This window comes from Taeniopygia guttata, chromosome 3 (genome assembly GCF_048771995.1).
Source record: "Taeniopygia guttata chromosome 3, bTaeGut7.mat, whole genome shotgun sequence".
Taxonomy (NCBI): Eukaryota; Metazoa; Chordata; class Aves; order Passeriformes; family Estrildidae; genus Taeniopygia; species Taeniopygia guttata.
The window spans coordinates 86,880,269-86,893,533 of record NC_133027.1 but is presented as its reverse complement, the minus strand read 5'-3'; the positions used below and the strand labels follow the sequence as shown (position 1 = coordinate 86,893,533).

Genomic DNA, 13,265 nt, shown 5'->3' with positions numbered 1-13,265 from the left:
GGGTAAGTTCCTGGAGTTTAGGAGTACCTTTCTCCAGCTGACATCTAGCTCTGCCAGAGAGCCCACGGGAGGAAAGATCTATGCTTCCTTTAAAACCACAAGACACAGCTTACGCTCCCTGCATGAGACAGAAGGGATAGGCCAGGAATCCATGGGAGGGCAACACATTGCACTTCTCCTTTGGTGTTTTTTTCAGACACCACAGAAGAATAGAGAGGGTTGACAGAGGGACAAGAACAAGTTGCCACACATTGTGCTCATCTGTCTGTAACAACTGATCCAGACCTGTAGGAAAAGCACCTCTTCAGCACAGATGAGATCCATGTGGACTGGCAGTGCTGAGGAATTAGTTGAGAGCAGAGCTTCTGTGGTTTAGATTGATGGTTTCTCTTCTGGCTTTGGAAGAAGGAAGCAGGAAAGCGCCTGTGCATGCCCTGGATCTGTATCTATGAGTGAATGCCCTTCATGCCCTAAGCAGGCTGGGATGTACTGAGGAAACAGCAACTGATGGAGCCCCAGAGCTCCCACCAACATTCGCTGAGATACAGAGCTGCTGACAGCTCACAGACACCCACACACAAATCAGGAGCTGTGTCCCCACATAGAACAGTTGAGCTGCTCAGCCCCAAGCTCTTACTGGGGAAAAAGACACTCTGCAGCTAGAAAAGGGGAGCAAGAGCTTGAGAAGGGCTGGAACAAGAGGAAGGCAGCTGAAAAAGTAACAGATGGAGGCAGATGTTGATTTGTTGATTACTAGTTATCAAGGGGCATCTTAGAGGTATCAAAGCAAGAATATCACCACATTATCCCCAGCAACAGATACTCAAGCAACCAATCAGGCCAGGCAATCAATGAAAACTTTACACTTCTGAAATCAACTTGCATTTACAATCCTCATCCTGTAGTTCATGTGACAAATCCTGCCACTACTGCAGAGCACTCTAAAGCAGCAATTACAGTGTTAACCTGCTCTCCAGCTCATGGGAAAAAAGTGGGCACAGATTTACCTCTAGAGGAGCTGCTTTCCAATAGGAGAGGGCAATGCCCCCTCGGTTTAAACCAGCTTGGTGAGCTGGGATAGATACATGGGATAAAGAAATAAGGAGTGGTCTCAAATGTTTGGAATCCCTGCTTGCCCAGTCTAAACATCTTGCAAGATCCTACCCTGATCTTGTTTGAAACCACCAAAACAAAGACAATAGGAGACATTTTCTCCTTACTCCTCTGCAGGTGTTGGTCTCAGACGTCTTCCCACTAATTCCTACTCGAGACTCTTTGTCTGCCTTTTACTTTTCTCCCTCTCTTCTCCGCTCTTTCTTCACAACACTGTTCCTCCCATGTCCTTTTTCCCTCACTTCCCAGCCCATTAGCATCTTCTACAACCAAAATGTGTTTCACCTTGTCTCACTGTATTTCATAAGGTGACACTTCTCAGCCTTTCCATTCTGCAGAGCTAGCACATTTATCTCCTTGGTGAGACAGGTTGTTCTCTGCCTCACAGATTGCACCTTAGTGTTTACAGTAGGTCTGAGAAGCCTTTTAATCACTATAAAAAGGCAGAATAAGAATATTGTGCCTACTGAAACTCGGTTGTATGAATTTATAAGACACACCTCAGTCTATTTGTATCTTCACTACAGTATTTGGCAAGGTAATGCAAGATCATTGGTGGGGATCAATCTTCCTTTACAAGGCATCTGAGCAGAGAGAGGGTAAGTGCCTTGTGTCTGGCTGCAACCCAAGGTCTAAAAGCAGCACCACCTCCTTACTCATGAGTACACCCAGTTTCCCATGGCAGGCTGCTCCTTGTGTTAGACAGCTTCCCAACGTAGGGTGGCCAAATGTCACTTCATTCACTCAACAGAAGAGTCAATTTAGCTTTACATGGTTTCAAGTTCTTGGTATTTCAGAGAAGCCAGAAGCAGCAGCAGACTAGCTTTATCCTCAAGTTATGACCCAGCACTTAGCCCCAGATGTCCATTCTAATAGAGCACTGTCTGTCAAAAAAAATCTGTAATTCATGCAGAGGCAGATGCATAGATACTTGGCTGGCCTTGAGTTGGGGTTTTTACAGTACAACTTCTTAGCAAAAATTTCACACATTCTATTGAATAGCAATTTGAATCTGAGATTTCAAACCATTATGCCACTACCTACAGAGAAGCTCAGAAAACCTCAGGAAGAACATGAGCAGACAAAAGATTTGCAAATTTTTCAAACACAGGATGTCTGCGATTTTCCACCTTCAACAAAAATGCTAAGATTAGCTCTTTTTGGAAAAGAACAATCACTTTAAAGATTAAGAATATGAAGCAGTTTAAAGAAAAGCATCAGAGTTCATTCTGCAGAGAAGAGAAAGGTAGGGAAGTGCATATGAAGGGAAGGCTGTTGAACAAAGCCAAACCCAGACCAACAGTCTTAGCCATGTTCTGGATTTCGCTTTGCCAGCTGCTGCCTAATTAAGAGTTTTAGGTGCCAAAACCTACTGACTGAGAAAAGGACACCTCTAAAAATATTATATGGAAGCCCATCGCAGCCAACTGGAAGACAGTAGACAGACATAAAGCTCCCTAACTGTTTCTCCACAAAATTACGACTACCTACTGAGAGAATCCATCACCAATTGTTTTTTTCCTAATATTTCAGTTTCACTAGTTACTCTTTTGAGGAATCACCTTCATGCCAAATTTTAGTTACTTAAAAAATGCAAGAGAATGGGGTGTAAGTTATTTTAAAAATGAAATTTTAAGAGACTTTTCATTTAGAACCTCCAGGCTGCACCAGTTCTTTGCAAGCTAGCAGGAGAAAGGGCTCAGCAGAAGGCAGGCCATTTAGAAGATGCTGGGAGGCCATGACAAAGCTCTGCCCTCATGTCAGCACGATGGGAAGTGGGAAAGGCTCTGCTCCAGTGGCTGCCACATGTGCCAGGCTACAGGCCCAGCCCGGCTGGGCGTGGCGGCAGAGCGGGATCGGCCAGCCAGCATGGCTGCTGTAATTAAGGAGCAGCCCATGAACACTGGGAGGTTAATGCCAGCCCATCTGCCAGGCCCCACACAAGCTGGCACCGTGCCTCCTGCCTGCTGCCTCTGCTGTTACCCACCTGATCCTTGGAGACTTGCTCTGACGGAGCGTTTATGCCAAGTCCTTGCAGAGGATAGACAATCTGTCGTCTCGGCCGCACGGGAGCCATGTAATGAAGGGCAGATGTCAGGGAATGAGCACAGGGATGCTGGAACTGAAATACACCAATCCATATCTGAGCAGAGAGAATGTCAGAGCAGTGCATCACAGATGTCTGCTGCACAGCTTCACAAATACACAATTCCTAGTTCTGTTGGCTAAATCTGAGACAAAAATCAGCGAATAAACAAACATACTCAGAGCAGAGAAATGAATTGCAGATAATTCCTGACACTAATGAAGATAATTATGAGAGTAATTACATTGCTATCTCTGTGGGAATGACAGATAAACAGGTTTATGGGATTTTTCATCACAAGTATTTTCCCCAGGAGGATATTTTTCTCCATAGTGATTATGAATCAGCTTGATTTGACCTCATTAAGCTGTGTTATCTGCTCACTGCTAACCTTTGCTCACCTGGCAAGGAACAGAGATGAATTTATATAGAAATTCTATACCAACTGAAATGTCTGGTTCATCCAAGTGATAAATGTTAATAAACTGTCAGAAATTTGAAATGAACAAAAACCTAACGCTCATCTGAACAGCCTTGATCATTAGAAATAGCTGTATCTGGCTATTACACCATGACTGCCTTTGGCATAACTGACAACATGAAAGGCAAGAAAATAAGAGAATTGCAAGAATTACAGAATTAACATTAATGCAAACTAAATTACTCACACACAAATACTAAAAACTTGAGGTTACTATGAACTAAGTAACTAAGAACTAAGTTAGCACTTACTAGATAATAATATTAGATAAGCTTAAGTAACTCTGTAGCCCAGTAGCCTGGAAACAGTCAAAACTGGAATCACTGGTAAAATGTAGCTTCTCTTCCATCCAGTGCCATTAAATGAATTTTCGTGAGTGCCTCTTCAGAATCTGAGAGCCTAACGCTACGCAGGAACATTGGTTCCTCATGGGAACACTTAGAACTCCACAAAAGTGCATGGGAAAACACATCCTTCTGCAAACGTACCCAAAGTCTAACCTGTCAAACAGTTCCCATGTGAAAGCCAGTGGTGGTTTCAAAAATACCCAAGTCACCAAGGACAGAACCCATCTCAATCACCATCTAAACACCAGGTGCCCAGTTCAGCCAGCCAGGCAGAAGCCCAAGCTGGTGGCCAGTCTCGAGGGGAAAATTCCATCTGTCTCAAGACAGCCAGGTACAACCAATGGATGAACTGCTATCGGGATGAACTGTGTGTTTCCTTCAATGGTGCCAGGAGCACGGTTCATTGCCTGGGACAGACAGCTTGCAAATTTTACCTTTTGTTCCCTTTTCTGACATGAGATTGATGACAAAGCACATGTGTGAGTGCTTCTGAATTACGTTCTTACCAGAAATGGATTTTCTCCATTGGAAGTTCAGTTCTTACAGTTCTCCCATGACACTTACAGGAACACAAGTCCCCTCTTCAAAAGCCAGTGAGATGCCCGAGTCCCACTGACTTTTGGTGAAACACAGTCTAGAGTACCTGAATCCCTTCGGAAGGGTTTTTATAAGCCACCTGGATGTGTTCAGGATGATCCCCTTGCATTTACTCAGGCTACATTACCCTTGTGCTGGGCAGGGAGCCAAGGCCACTCTGCTCCTCACCACACTTCCTGAAGACACCAGTGGACACCATGGATCAGCCCTGCTATGCAAGAGCTGTGTCCACAGGTTCAGAATATGTCAGGCAGGAAGAAAAGAAGGTACAGTTTGCTGCAGATTGACAAGAAAATCCCTGTTTGCAGTCATTCATGGATGCAAAGAAAAAATAAAGTGAGAAAATATGGCAATATTTAATATAAGAAATACTAATCACACTCTCCTTACCTTGCCCTCCACATATTCTGGATAAATAGGGTAGTAAAGAGAAGATTTGTGACCCAAGCGAAGAATCTCCTTTAGAAAGTATTTTGTATAGTGATGAAATACAGGATTCAAGACAAAGTGGCAAAGATGTCCGTGTTCCTCTTGCTGGTGGTAATTAAAATGAATGAAGTCCTCAATATTGTAATGTGATCGAATATACTCAATATCCTGGAATATTAGGAATTTGTGAGTCAGCAGTAATCAGCAGCTTGAAAAAAAGCACCTTGACAAGATTTTAGCGAATACCAACCAATGAGTCACTTTCTATCAATCAGGGTACTACATTTGAAAACTGAAATCAAGTGTCTTTGAGAGCTGTCCTCAATTGAGGGCATTGACTGAACAGATTTTTCTTGGAAATCTTTTCATTGTATCAAAACCTCTTCTTGCAGCTTGCCCTTATTTACAAGGAATGCACACCTGACCCTTATCCCACAATGCCTGATAGAAGTTAACAGACATCCAAAGAGGGAGAAAAAACCCCCTACCTGTTTTTCTGCATTCAGGGCACAGAAGCCCAGGCTATCCCTCTCATCAAACTCCAGCTGAAAAAGGGAATTCCACAGAGCAGAGCTCTGTAAGAAATGCCCTCTGACAAACCTTCCCTGTTGAAGTGATAAACTGACATTTTTGCACATTATGCACTCAATCTATCCTCTTAGCTTTTAAAATAATCAAGAGAATTACTCTCAGAAACAGGAGTGACTGTTCTGTTGTAAAAACTAAGCATTAGAACTGCTGAACAACCTAAAATCCACCTTTTCAGTCCTAGCAGAATGCCACAGAAGTAATACTTGGAGAATGTTTACTATTCAATTATAATGTGCAATGTCTTTTTTTACTCCATCAGGGAATAGGCTTTTGTTTTCAAGTACATGATTCACAATCACTTAGACTCTACTGCTGAACAAAAAAGTTATGAAAGCAAATCTAGAAGAAGAATTACTGCTTTTTGCAGGATTTGTGGCAAAGCTGCTTATTGACTTGGAAAGTAGAAATGAAAGAGGTGATTAAACACCTATTTAGAGGCAGAATGGTTTGTGCTAAAGCACAAAAAAAGTACAGGAGGAAAACTTTCAGGACATAGCAGCAGCTTCTTGAAAGTAACAGGATAATTTTTTTTTCATCTGTGTGTCAATCATTATCTATGAGCAGAGAAATAATACAGTGGGCGTAGACTAGACAGATTCTACAAGAAGCATTTTTACAGATACTTTGTTAGGCACAAGTACAGTGCCACGCACAAAATTCAGCCTTACTGTGAGCACCAAGCACCACAGAGCTCAATGGAACACAAACTGAACTTACCATTTCATCCCTAGTGACAGAAACACCAACGATCTGATCCAAAACTTCTGCTACAAAAGCCTGTACTGGCATCCCATCCTGCAAGGTAAAGGCAACAGATGTACATTTCCAGTTTCAGTAGAATCTCTTTCTAATGGTAACTGTGCATTTTGCCACACAATCCCAGTTAAAACACTCTCCTCCCAGTGCAGCTCCCAGGCACCATCCCAGTTTAACCAGCCTGCTCCCCAAGAGGGTCCTGTTTGAGCCAGGTGTGTGGCTAGACTCTGGACCACAGACCTTTCCTCACCGACATTTCAGTTTGGGTACAGCTGCTGCAAGAGTGCTACAAGCTCAGCTACTGCTTCAGTCCTGGGTTAAGTCCTGATCTTAGGACAGAATTGAACACATATCAGCAACAAATACTCACTGGATCCCTTCGAGCCTCAGTGAATATCTTTGAGTCATTCCATATCCTTTCATTCAAGCTAAGAGTTTTAATGAGCACTTTGACACCCTGTAGGTCACTGGTTGCTGCTTTTCTTACATTAAATGACCTAAAAAAGGACAAAAAAGAATTAAAGTTGACTCTGTGACAAAATAAGGACAACTGCCAAGCTTAAGACAACACACCCTTCACAAGTACCAACAACACCATTCAGAAATTGCAGCAGATTGCTAAATGACATTTGTTCCAAAGGCAGATATGAACTTATTGCATAGTAATAGAAAAGATCAGAGCTTCTACTTGAGACAACTCCAGAATCTTGCTTTATCTGCTATTAAACACTCAGTCCAATCTATAAACCCAGGTATCACTTGTCTTCAAGTGAGCAAAAGTCAGCAATAAAGGGAGGCAAAGAACCATAAAATGAATGTGGAATCTATAGCTGAACAATATGGCACATGGGGAAAAGAGTTAAATTAAAACAGGGAAAGGCAAGAAAAAATGAGAAAAGGACAGAGAAAAATATAACTGAGCCAGCTGTCAGGTACAAAGTAAAGCAGGAACATAAATTTCTCCGAGAACAAAATTACTGATTTTTGCATTAGGTATTGGTGCCTCAAGCAGTAACACATGAGGATAAACTTACATGACTGCAACGCCTCTGCTAAGCATGGAGTGCCAGTTTGTATTGACACAGTACTGACTTGGTACCAGAATGCCTAAGCCATACATGGAACACCCTACCCACAGACAGCAGGAACCTGGCACTTAGCTCATTTACAGACTGTTAGCAAACATCTCCCACCTAGCAGTTAGCAAGAAAATTCACTTCACACTGACAGTCTACAGCAGCTGAGGAGATCTCCCAGTGTATGTCAAAGCATCAACCCCTTCCTAGATATACACAGCTCACACAACCCACATTTGTGGAGTACTGTTCAAGAAGCTGAACTACAGCTTCAGTTCCAAGAAATAAGTTCTTTCACCCACAGATAAAAAGTTGTGATTCATGTAGTATAATCTTTTTATTCCTGTTCTTCTGGCTTTCAATTTAAAAGTGGATGTGCTGTTCTCCAGCCTCAGTCACATTGAAAGACATCTCGTGAAATACAAGCTTAATGAACAGCACTGGTACCTTAAAAAAATCAAGATTCTGGTATGTTATGAGAAATTTCACAGCTGAATTCACTCACAGTTTTTGAGTGCTCAAAAGCATACATTTGGTTACTAAATTACAAACTAATTCTGACCTTCTAAGCAAGCATCAGCTGAGCTTCTGTAGCTTCTCACACATTTCCACTCTCAATTGCAAGACCCAACAGTGCTGAGGACTGTGTCTCACTCTGCAGCCCGAGTGTGCTGTCCCCCCACCGCTCCCAGCCCAGCCCACCAGCTTTGCCCCACCCATGCCCCAGAGAAAGCAGCTGTGCCTACAGGGAACTGCATCTTGATCATGACAAAAACAGAACATGTGAAAAGTTGAAACTGCCTTTTTTTTTTAAATAAGCAGATCCACCAGCTCCACTGGGATTATGGAACAGAAGGAAGGACTATCCAAGGTCTGTACTCATTTTTCTCCCAGCAATGAATTAACTCATTCTAGATGCTCAAGTCCTTTGCTCAGAGACAAGGACACTATTATTATTATGCTTTTTAGTGAAAATGGAGGCAAAGTAGCCATTAAGAACCTCAGCCTATGCCTTGTCATCTGCTATTTTTTTCTCCTACACTGTTAAGTGGCAAACCCACAGTTCCATTTGCTGCGCTCTTGCTTTTTGTGTACTTAACACTTTTTCTTATTCCTTTTTACTAACTGTACTAATCAAGAGCTCATTTTGTGCCTGTGCCTTTTCTGACTTTGCCCTTTCACATCTTCATATTCCCCTCTTCTTACCCCATTTTTCTTTTAGTCCATTTTCTGTGACTTCCTTTTCACTCACATGCTTTTGAAAGCCGTAGGTGCAAGTACAACGTGTTGATCTTTCATGGATTTTGGTTATTTCCAAGAGGGTATCTCTTAAACCCTGTGGGTTTTGTTCTGCAGAAACTTTCCAAAAGCTTACTGTGCTTTCTCCCAAAGCTCTTCTGATCCTGAACCTCAGTGAGGAGCTATTTTCCCTTACTTTCCTGCAAAGCTGTAGGGGGATTTGGAAAATGCTACTGATGACCCTATTTTGTTTTCATGAAAGGACTGGTGTCATTTGGAATATGCACAATGTAATCATGATGGTAACTTTTTTTTTTTTTTAAAAGAGCTTTGATAACAACTTGAACTTTGCCCAAAATCGCAAGAGGACATATGACTCCCAACCCTACCGGTGGATTACTGAGCAGCTGGGCTTGAGATTACCAGGAATTACTCCAGCAGCTCTCTCTCCAGCCAGCTGGATTTTTACTCAGGACCCAGAAGGAGAAGTTTCATCCCAGGGCAAAAAGCTTCTGCCTCAGTCCAAGAGCAGCTGGCCAGTTTGTGCATGAAGTATTTGTGTACCACCAGAGGTGATTAGGTATACAATTAAACGTAGAATTACTTTGCTGAAACCACACAGTATTTAGGTACATTAGGACCAAAATGAAAAAAAGAAAATCTCTATGCCACAATTTAAGCTTGGTATTTGACCTAGAATAGGCTTGATATACAAGCAAAGCATTGGAAAAATCATTCCATACAAGAGAAGTCACAGCAAGAAAGGCTTTGTGTTGCAATTCACTGATATTTCAGCCAACAGAAGTGTTCAGAGCATCACAGATACTGAAGGCACGAAATAAATGGTTCAACACCAAAAATAAAAGAGAACTTATATAGAACAGATACTCAACAGTGCCCCTGCTGTGACCTGTATGTCCCAGAAACACATAATTACAGTTCTATTAAGAAAGCTACAGCATAATTCCAAGAATCAAACATACACTAGGCTATCAGGTGCCAGTGTCACACAGCCTGACCCACATCCCCAAGGTCAACACAGCACGACGTTTCTCTGCTGGCCTTGGCCCACAACCAGGGAACTTGGAGACACTGGTCTATTCCAATGTCCATCTTCCCTACCTTAGTATTGTATACACAAATCCCAAATGAATCCTCTCACTGTGCTTGGGTTTTACTGAGAGGACACTCCCTACAAATGCTGGCAGTTGCATCCCACAGCAGCCCAGAGCGGCTATCCTGAGGCATGACTCACGTGAGCAATCCTGCTCGGTGGAACACGTACAGCTCCCGACCCAGCCTGGAAGTGCAGGAAGGGACAGCCCGAACAAAGCTCCGGATCAGGGGGAACTCTGGGACATGATGTGGCACCAAGATGACACACAAGTCTCTGTCCTGAAAGACATTGGCAGGCAATAAAAGTGTTCTCTAAGCTTCACCCAAAGCCCTCTGAGGGGACAGACAGCCCTTAGGTGTCTGAATGCAGGGTTTACACTGCACACCACCAAGCACTGCTCTGCCTGGCCAGCACCAAGGAACTGACAGCTCAGAAATGGCTTCACTTTAAGCAAACTATGGAATGAACCTTCCTTACTACATCTGGGGATTCCAGCGTGGCATTTTATTTCATAACTGACATTGCTGGATGGATAAATTACATACATTTGAAATGCTTTCTGGGTCAGCTCTCGCTAGGAACTTCCTTTGGTGGTAAGCAGTGGTTTTGAGTGTGCTGGTTCTTAGGGCCAAGACAGTGTCTCTGGTACCCAGGGCCTGTCTCCAAGGCACACTGCCATGCAGTGCTTTATGACATGACTTTAGAACACTGATGTGCATTAAGAAAGTCTCAGAAAGTGGTCTTTGTTACCTCAGACAGAGGGATGACACAAGGCGTGAGTGGAAAATAGCTACTGCACTGTGAATCTACAATGCCACAGTTCAGTCTATAGGTAAATATTATGAATCTCCTTAATACCATTGTTTTATAGGCTTTAACTCCATCTCCTTTAATAAATTTTGCTAATTTTGTTTTTAATGTAGGTATGGTCTGAATCTGTACATGGTTTTAAAGGAGTTTGAAGCATTTCTTTTTCTAAATCTACATCTTAGAGAAGTCCCTATGGAACATAAACTAGGGAGACTATTTACAAGAGCACATAGTGGCAGGGAAATGCCTTCACACTGACAGAGAGCAGGTTTAGATTACACTGTACAGAAAAAATCTTCCCTGTGAGTGTGAGGAGCGCTGGCACAGGTTGCCCAGAGAAGATGTGGCTGCTCCATCACTGGAAGAGTCCAAGCCCAGGCTGGACAAGACTTGGAGGAATCTGGTCTAGTGGAAGGTGTCCTGCCTATGGCAGGGGTGGGCGGTACTCGATGATTTCTAAGTTCCTTTCCAACCCAAACCATTCTAGGATAAACAGAGGACTTAGGTATACATTCCATGAAGTCCAGAAGCAGCCAAGGAAGGAAGTAGTTCAGCCCAGGGTAACCAGGCCCAACACACTCATGTGGGGCAGACTCACTGGAGCACTAGACCCACATCCCCTGGCTGCCAGCTGCACTGCTGTCCCACCATACAAAATCATTCCAACTTTCGTTATACTCACTGGGAAAACGTTGAAAGCATAATGCAAAAAATCCAGTGACCTGCAACCAAGAGCAAATATTGGCAAATAAAGCACATATCAGAATGATCTGATACACTATGACATCCCTGCAAGTGCAGGAGCATTTATTCAGAGCTGATCGGACAATCCCGATAGATCATCAATAACCAACTGTTGATGTTGCATGCTGCACAGCAATTTCTGATTTCTAGTCCTTAAAGCATCATTATTAACAAGAATAACCAGGATGTTTGACATAATACATGAGGCTCCTCACTAAAAAGGCAGGGGGAGGAACTAACAAAACACTGGCTTTCATGTTGTTGACTCCAGCCTCTTTAAGAAGCCATTCCTGGACTATCACAGCAGCATTAGTATATAGCAAATATTACTTCAGGTTACAAACAGTTGTTGCTATGTTCTATAGTATTTTCAGCCAGCACTAAGGGCTCTGTGACTTTCCACTCAGGAAAACTTGCCTGATGTGCTCTGACTAACAGGAACATCAATACTTATAATTGTTTTTAAACACTTCTTTTCACTTCTCACCCACTGACTTAGAGCTGTCCCAGTCTCTTTTCCATGGTGACAGCAAATTGTGACATTTCAGTTTAAAAAGACTTGAGAAATCTCACCAAAGCCCTGCTGTTTCTCCCATATGTAAGGCTATCAAAGAACTCAAAACCCAGTTATGCTGAAGTTTCATAAAACACTTTTCCACCACACAAGATGTATTTTTTGAAGAAATTCATACAGATATATGTTACCTTATAAATAGTGATAAATCCTCTCCTCCTTTCAGAACTGTAATTAAGCTCCCTTTAATTACCTCTTCAATAATATAACTTAAAAGAGAAATAATTTCTAATTGCAATATCTATGCCCAAATGTAAACGTAAAGCTGCAAGTACAGATCAGGATTGGAGCGTTAGATATGCACCTATATAATACTTAACTAAGACTAGTTAACAGAACAGCTATTCAAGGGAAAGGAAAATGCCATTGCAACTATACTGCACTGTCATTTTCTCTCTGGTATCCAGGATCTTGTTGGCAGCAAGGACCACAAGAATTGAAGTGGGAGATTTTTCAGGGGGCTTAGAAAAAATATCAAGTATCAGCAGATAAGCCAGTAGTTCAGTTCCTTGACATGTCACCCTCAATGCATTAACAAGCCACATAACAGCTCTGGGTTTAGGAGATGGAAACATTTAGCAACAGTAGTGGGTAACAACTCCCAAGGAGCAAACTTCCCTCAGGGCTAAGATGCAATCACACCTACACTTCAAGCCAACTGCTATTTCTGGGTCCATGCTGTGCAAGGCCAGCAGGACCTCCCTCAGGACAAGTTTCCAGGCTGCAGCCAGCATCACCTTGTGCCCTCCTTTACATGTATTTGCTTTGCTAATATTTCTTCTACAGGCAGGTGGATCAAGCAAAAGCAAGCCAGAGAAGCATACAAGCAAAATGTTTGAAAACACCAAAATCTACAGATTTCTCAGCTCTGCATGAGGTAATCTTCGGGAAAAGTCTTCAGACAGGAATGGTGTCTCCTCCAGATACCCATCTTGGAATCCACACTGCTCCACAGATGTCTCCAGGTAAAAAAACTGGGAGCACAGCATTGAATGATAAATGCAGCAAGAAATTTTTTGAACAGAAACAGCCAACAAAGCACAGAGCTCAGGAGCAAAAAACAGACCAATCCTTATCCTAAGCAGGAAACTATGAGCAGTGAACTCAAGAAATATACAGTGAGATTATTTACTGACAATAAATCTCTAGCAAAGCTCTGAACTGCTGTTTCAGTATGATGGAATCGTTCCAGAGCAAACCCCTTGCCTCACTAATATTTTAATACAAAGCTTTCATGTTCTGCAATAAGTATATTGCTTGAATTTTTACACTAAATTGTCCCTCAATTAACTGTTCTGGCACAGT

General features: G+C 42.5%; 1 protein-coding gene across 7 annotated transcripts in view; it reads right to left on the bottom strand.

The window, feature by feature from the left end:
• The window catches only part of CFAP61 (cilia and flagella associated protein 61), a 91,796-nt gene that overhangs the window by 59,748 nt on the left and 18,783 nt on the right, over window positions 1-13,265 (bottom strand). For 6 of the 7 annotated variants that reach the window (XM_030268635.4, XM_072927328.1, XM_072927329.1 and 3 more), the window contains 6 exons: window positions 11,325-11,364; window positions 9,971-10,110; window positions 6,771-6,897; window positions 6,362-6,439; window positions 5,015-5,221; window positions 3,101-3,235 (listed from right to left, as the gene is read on the bottom strand). In XM_030268635.4, coding sequence (XP_030124495.4) covers window positions 3,101-3,235; window positions 5,015-5,221; window positions 6,362-6,439; window positions 6,771-6,897; window positions 9,971-10,110; window positions 11,325-11,364 — 727 coding nt within the window. The remainder of the gene's footprint in view (window positions 1-3,100; window positions 3,236-5,014; window positions 5,222-6,361; window positions 6,440-6,770; window positions 6,898-9,970; window positions 10,111-11,324; window positions 11,365-13,265) is intronic. The other variant, XM_072927330.1, reaches the window with a different exon arrangement.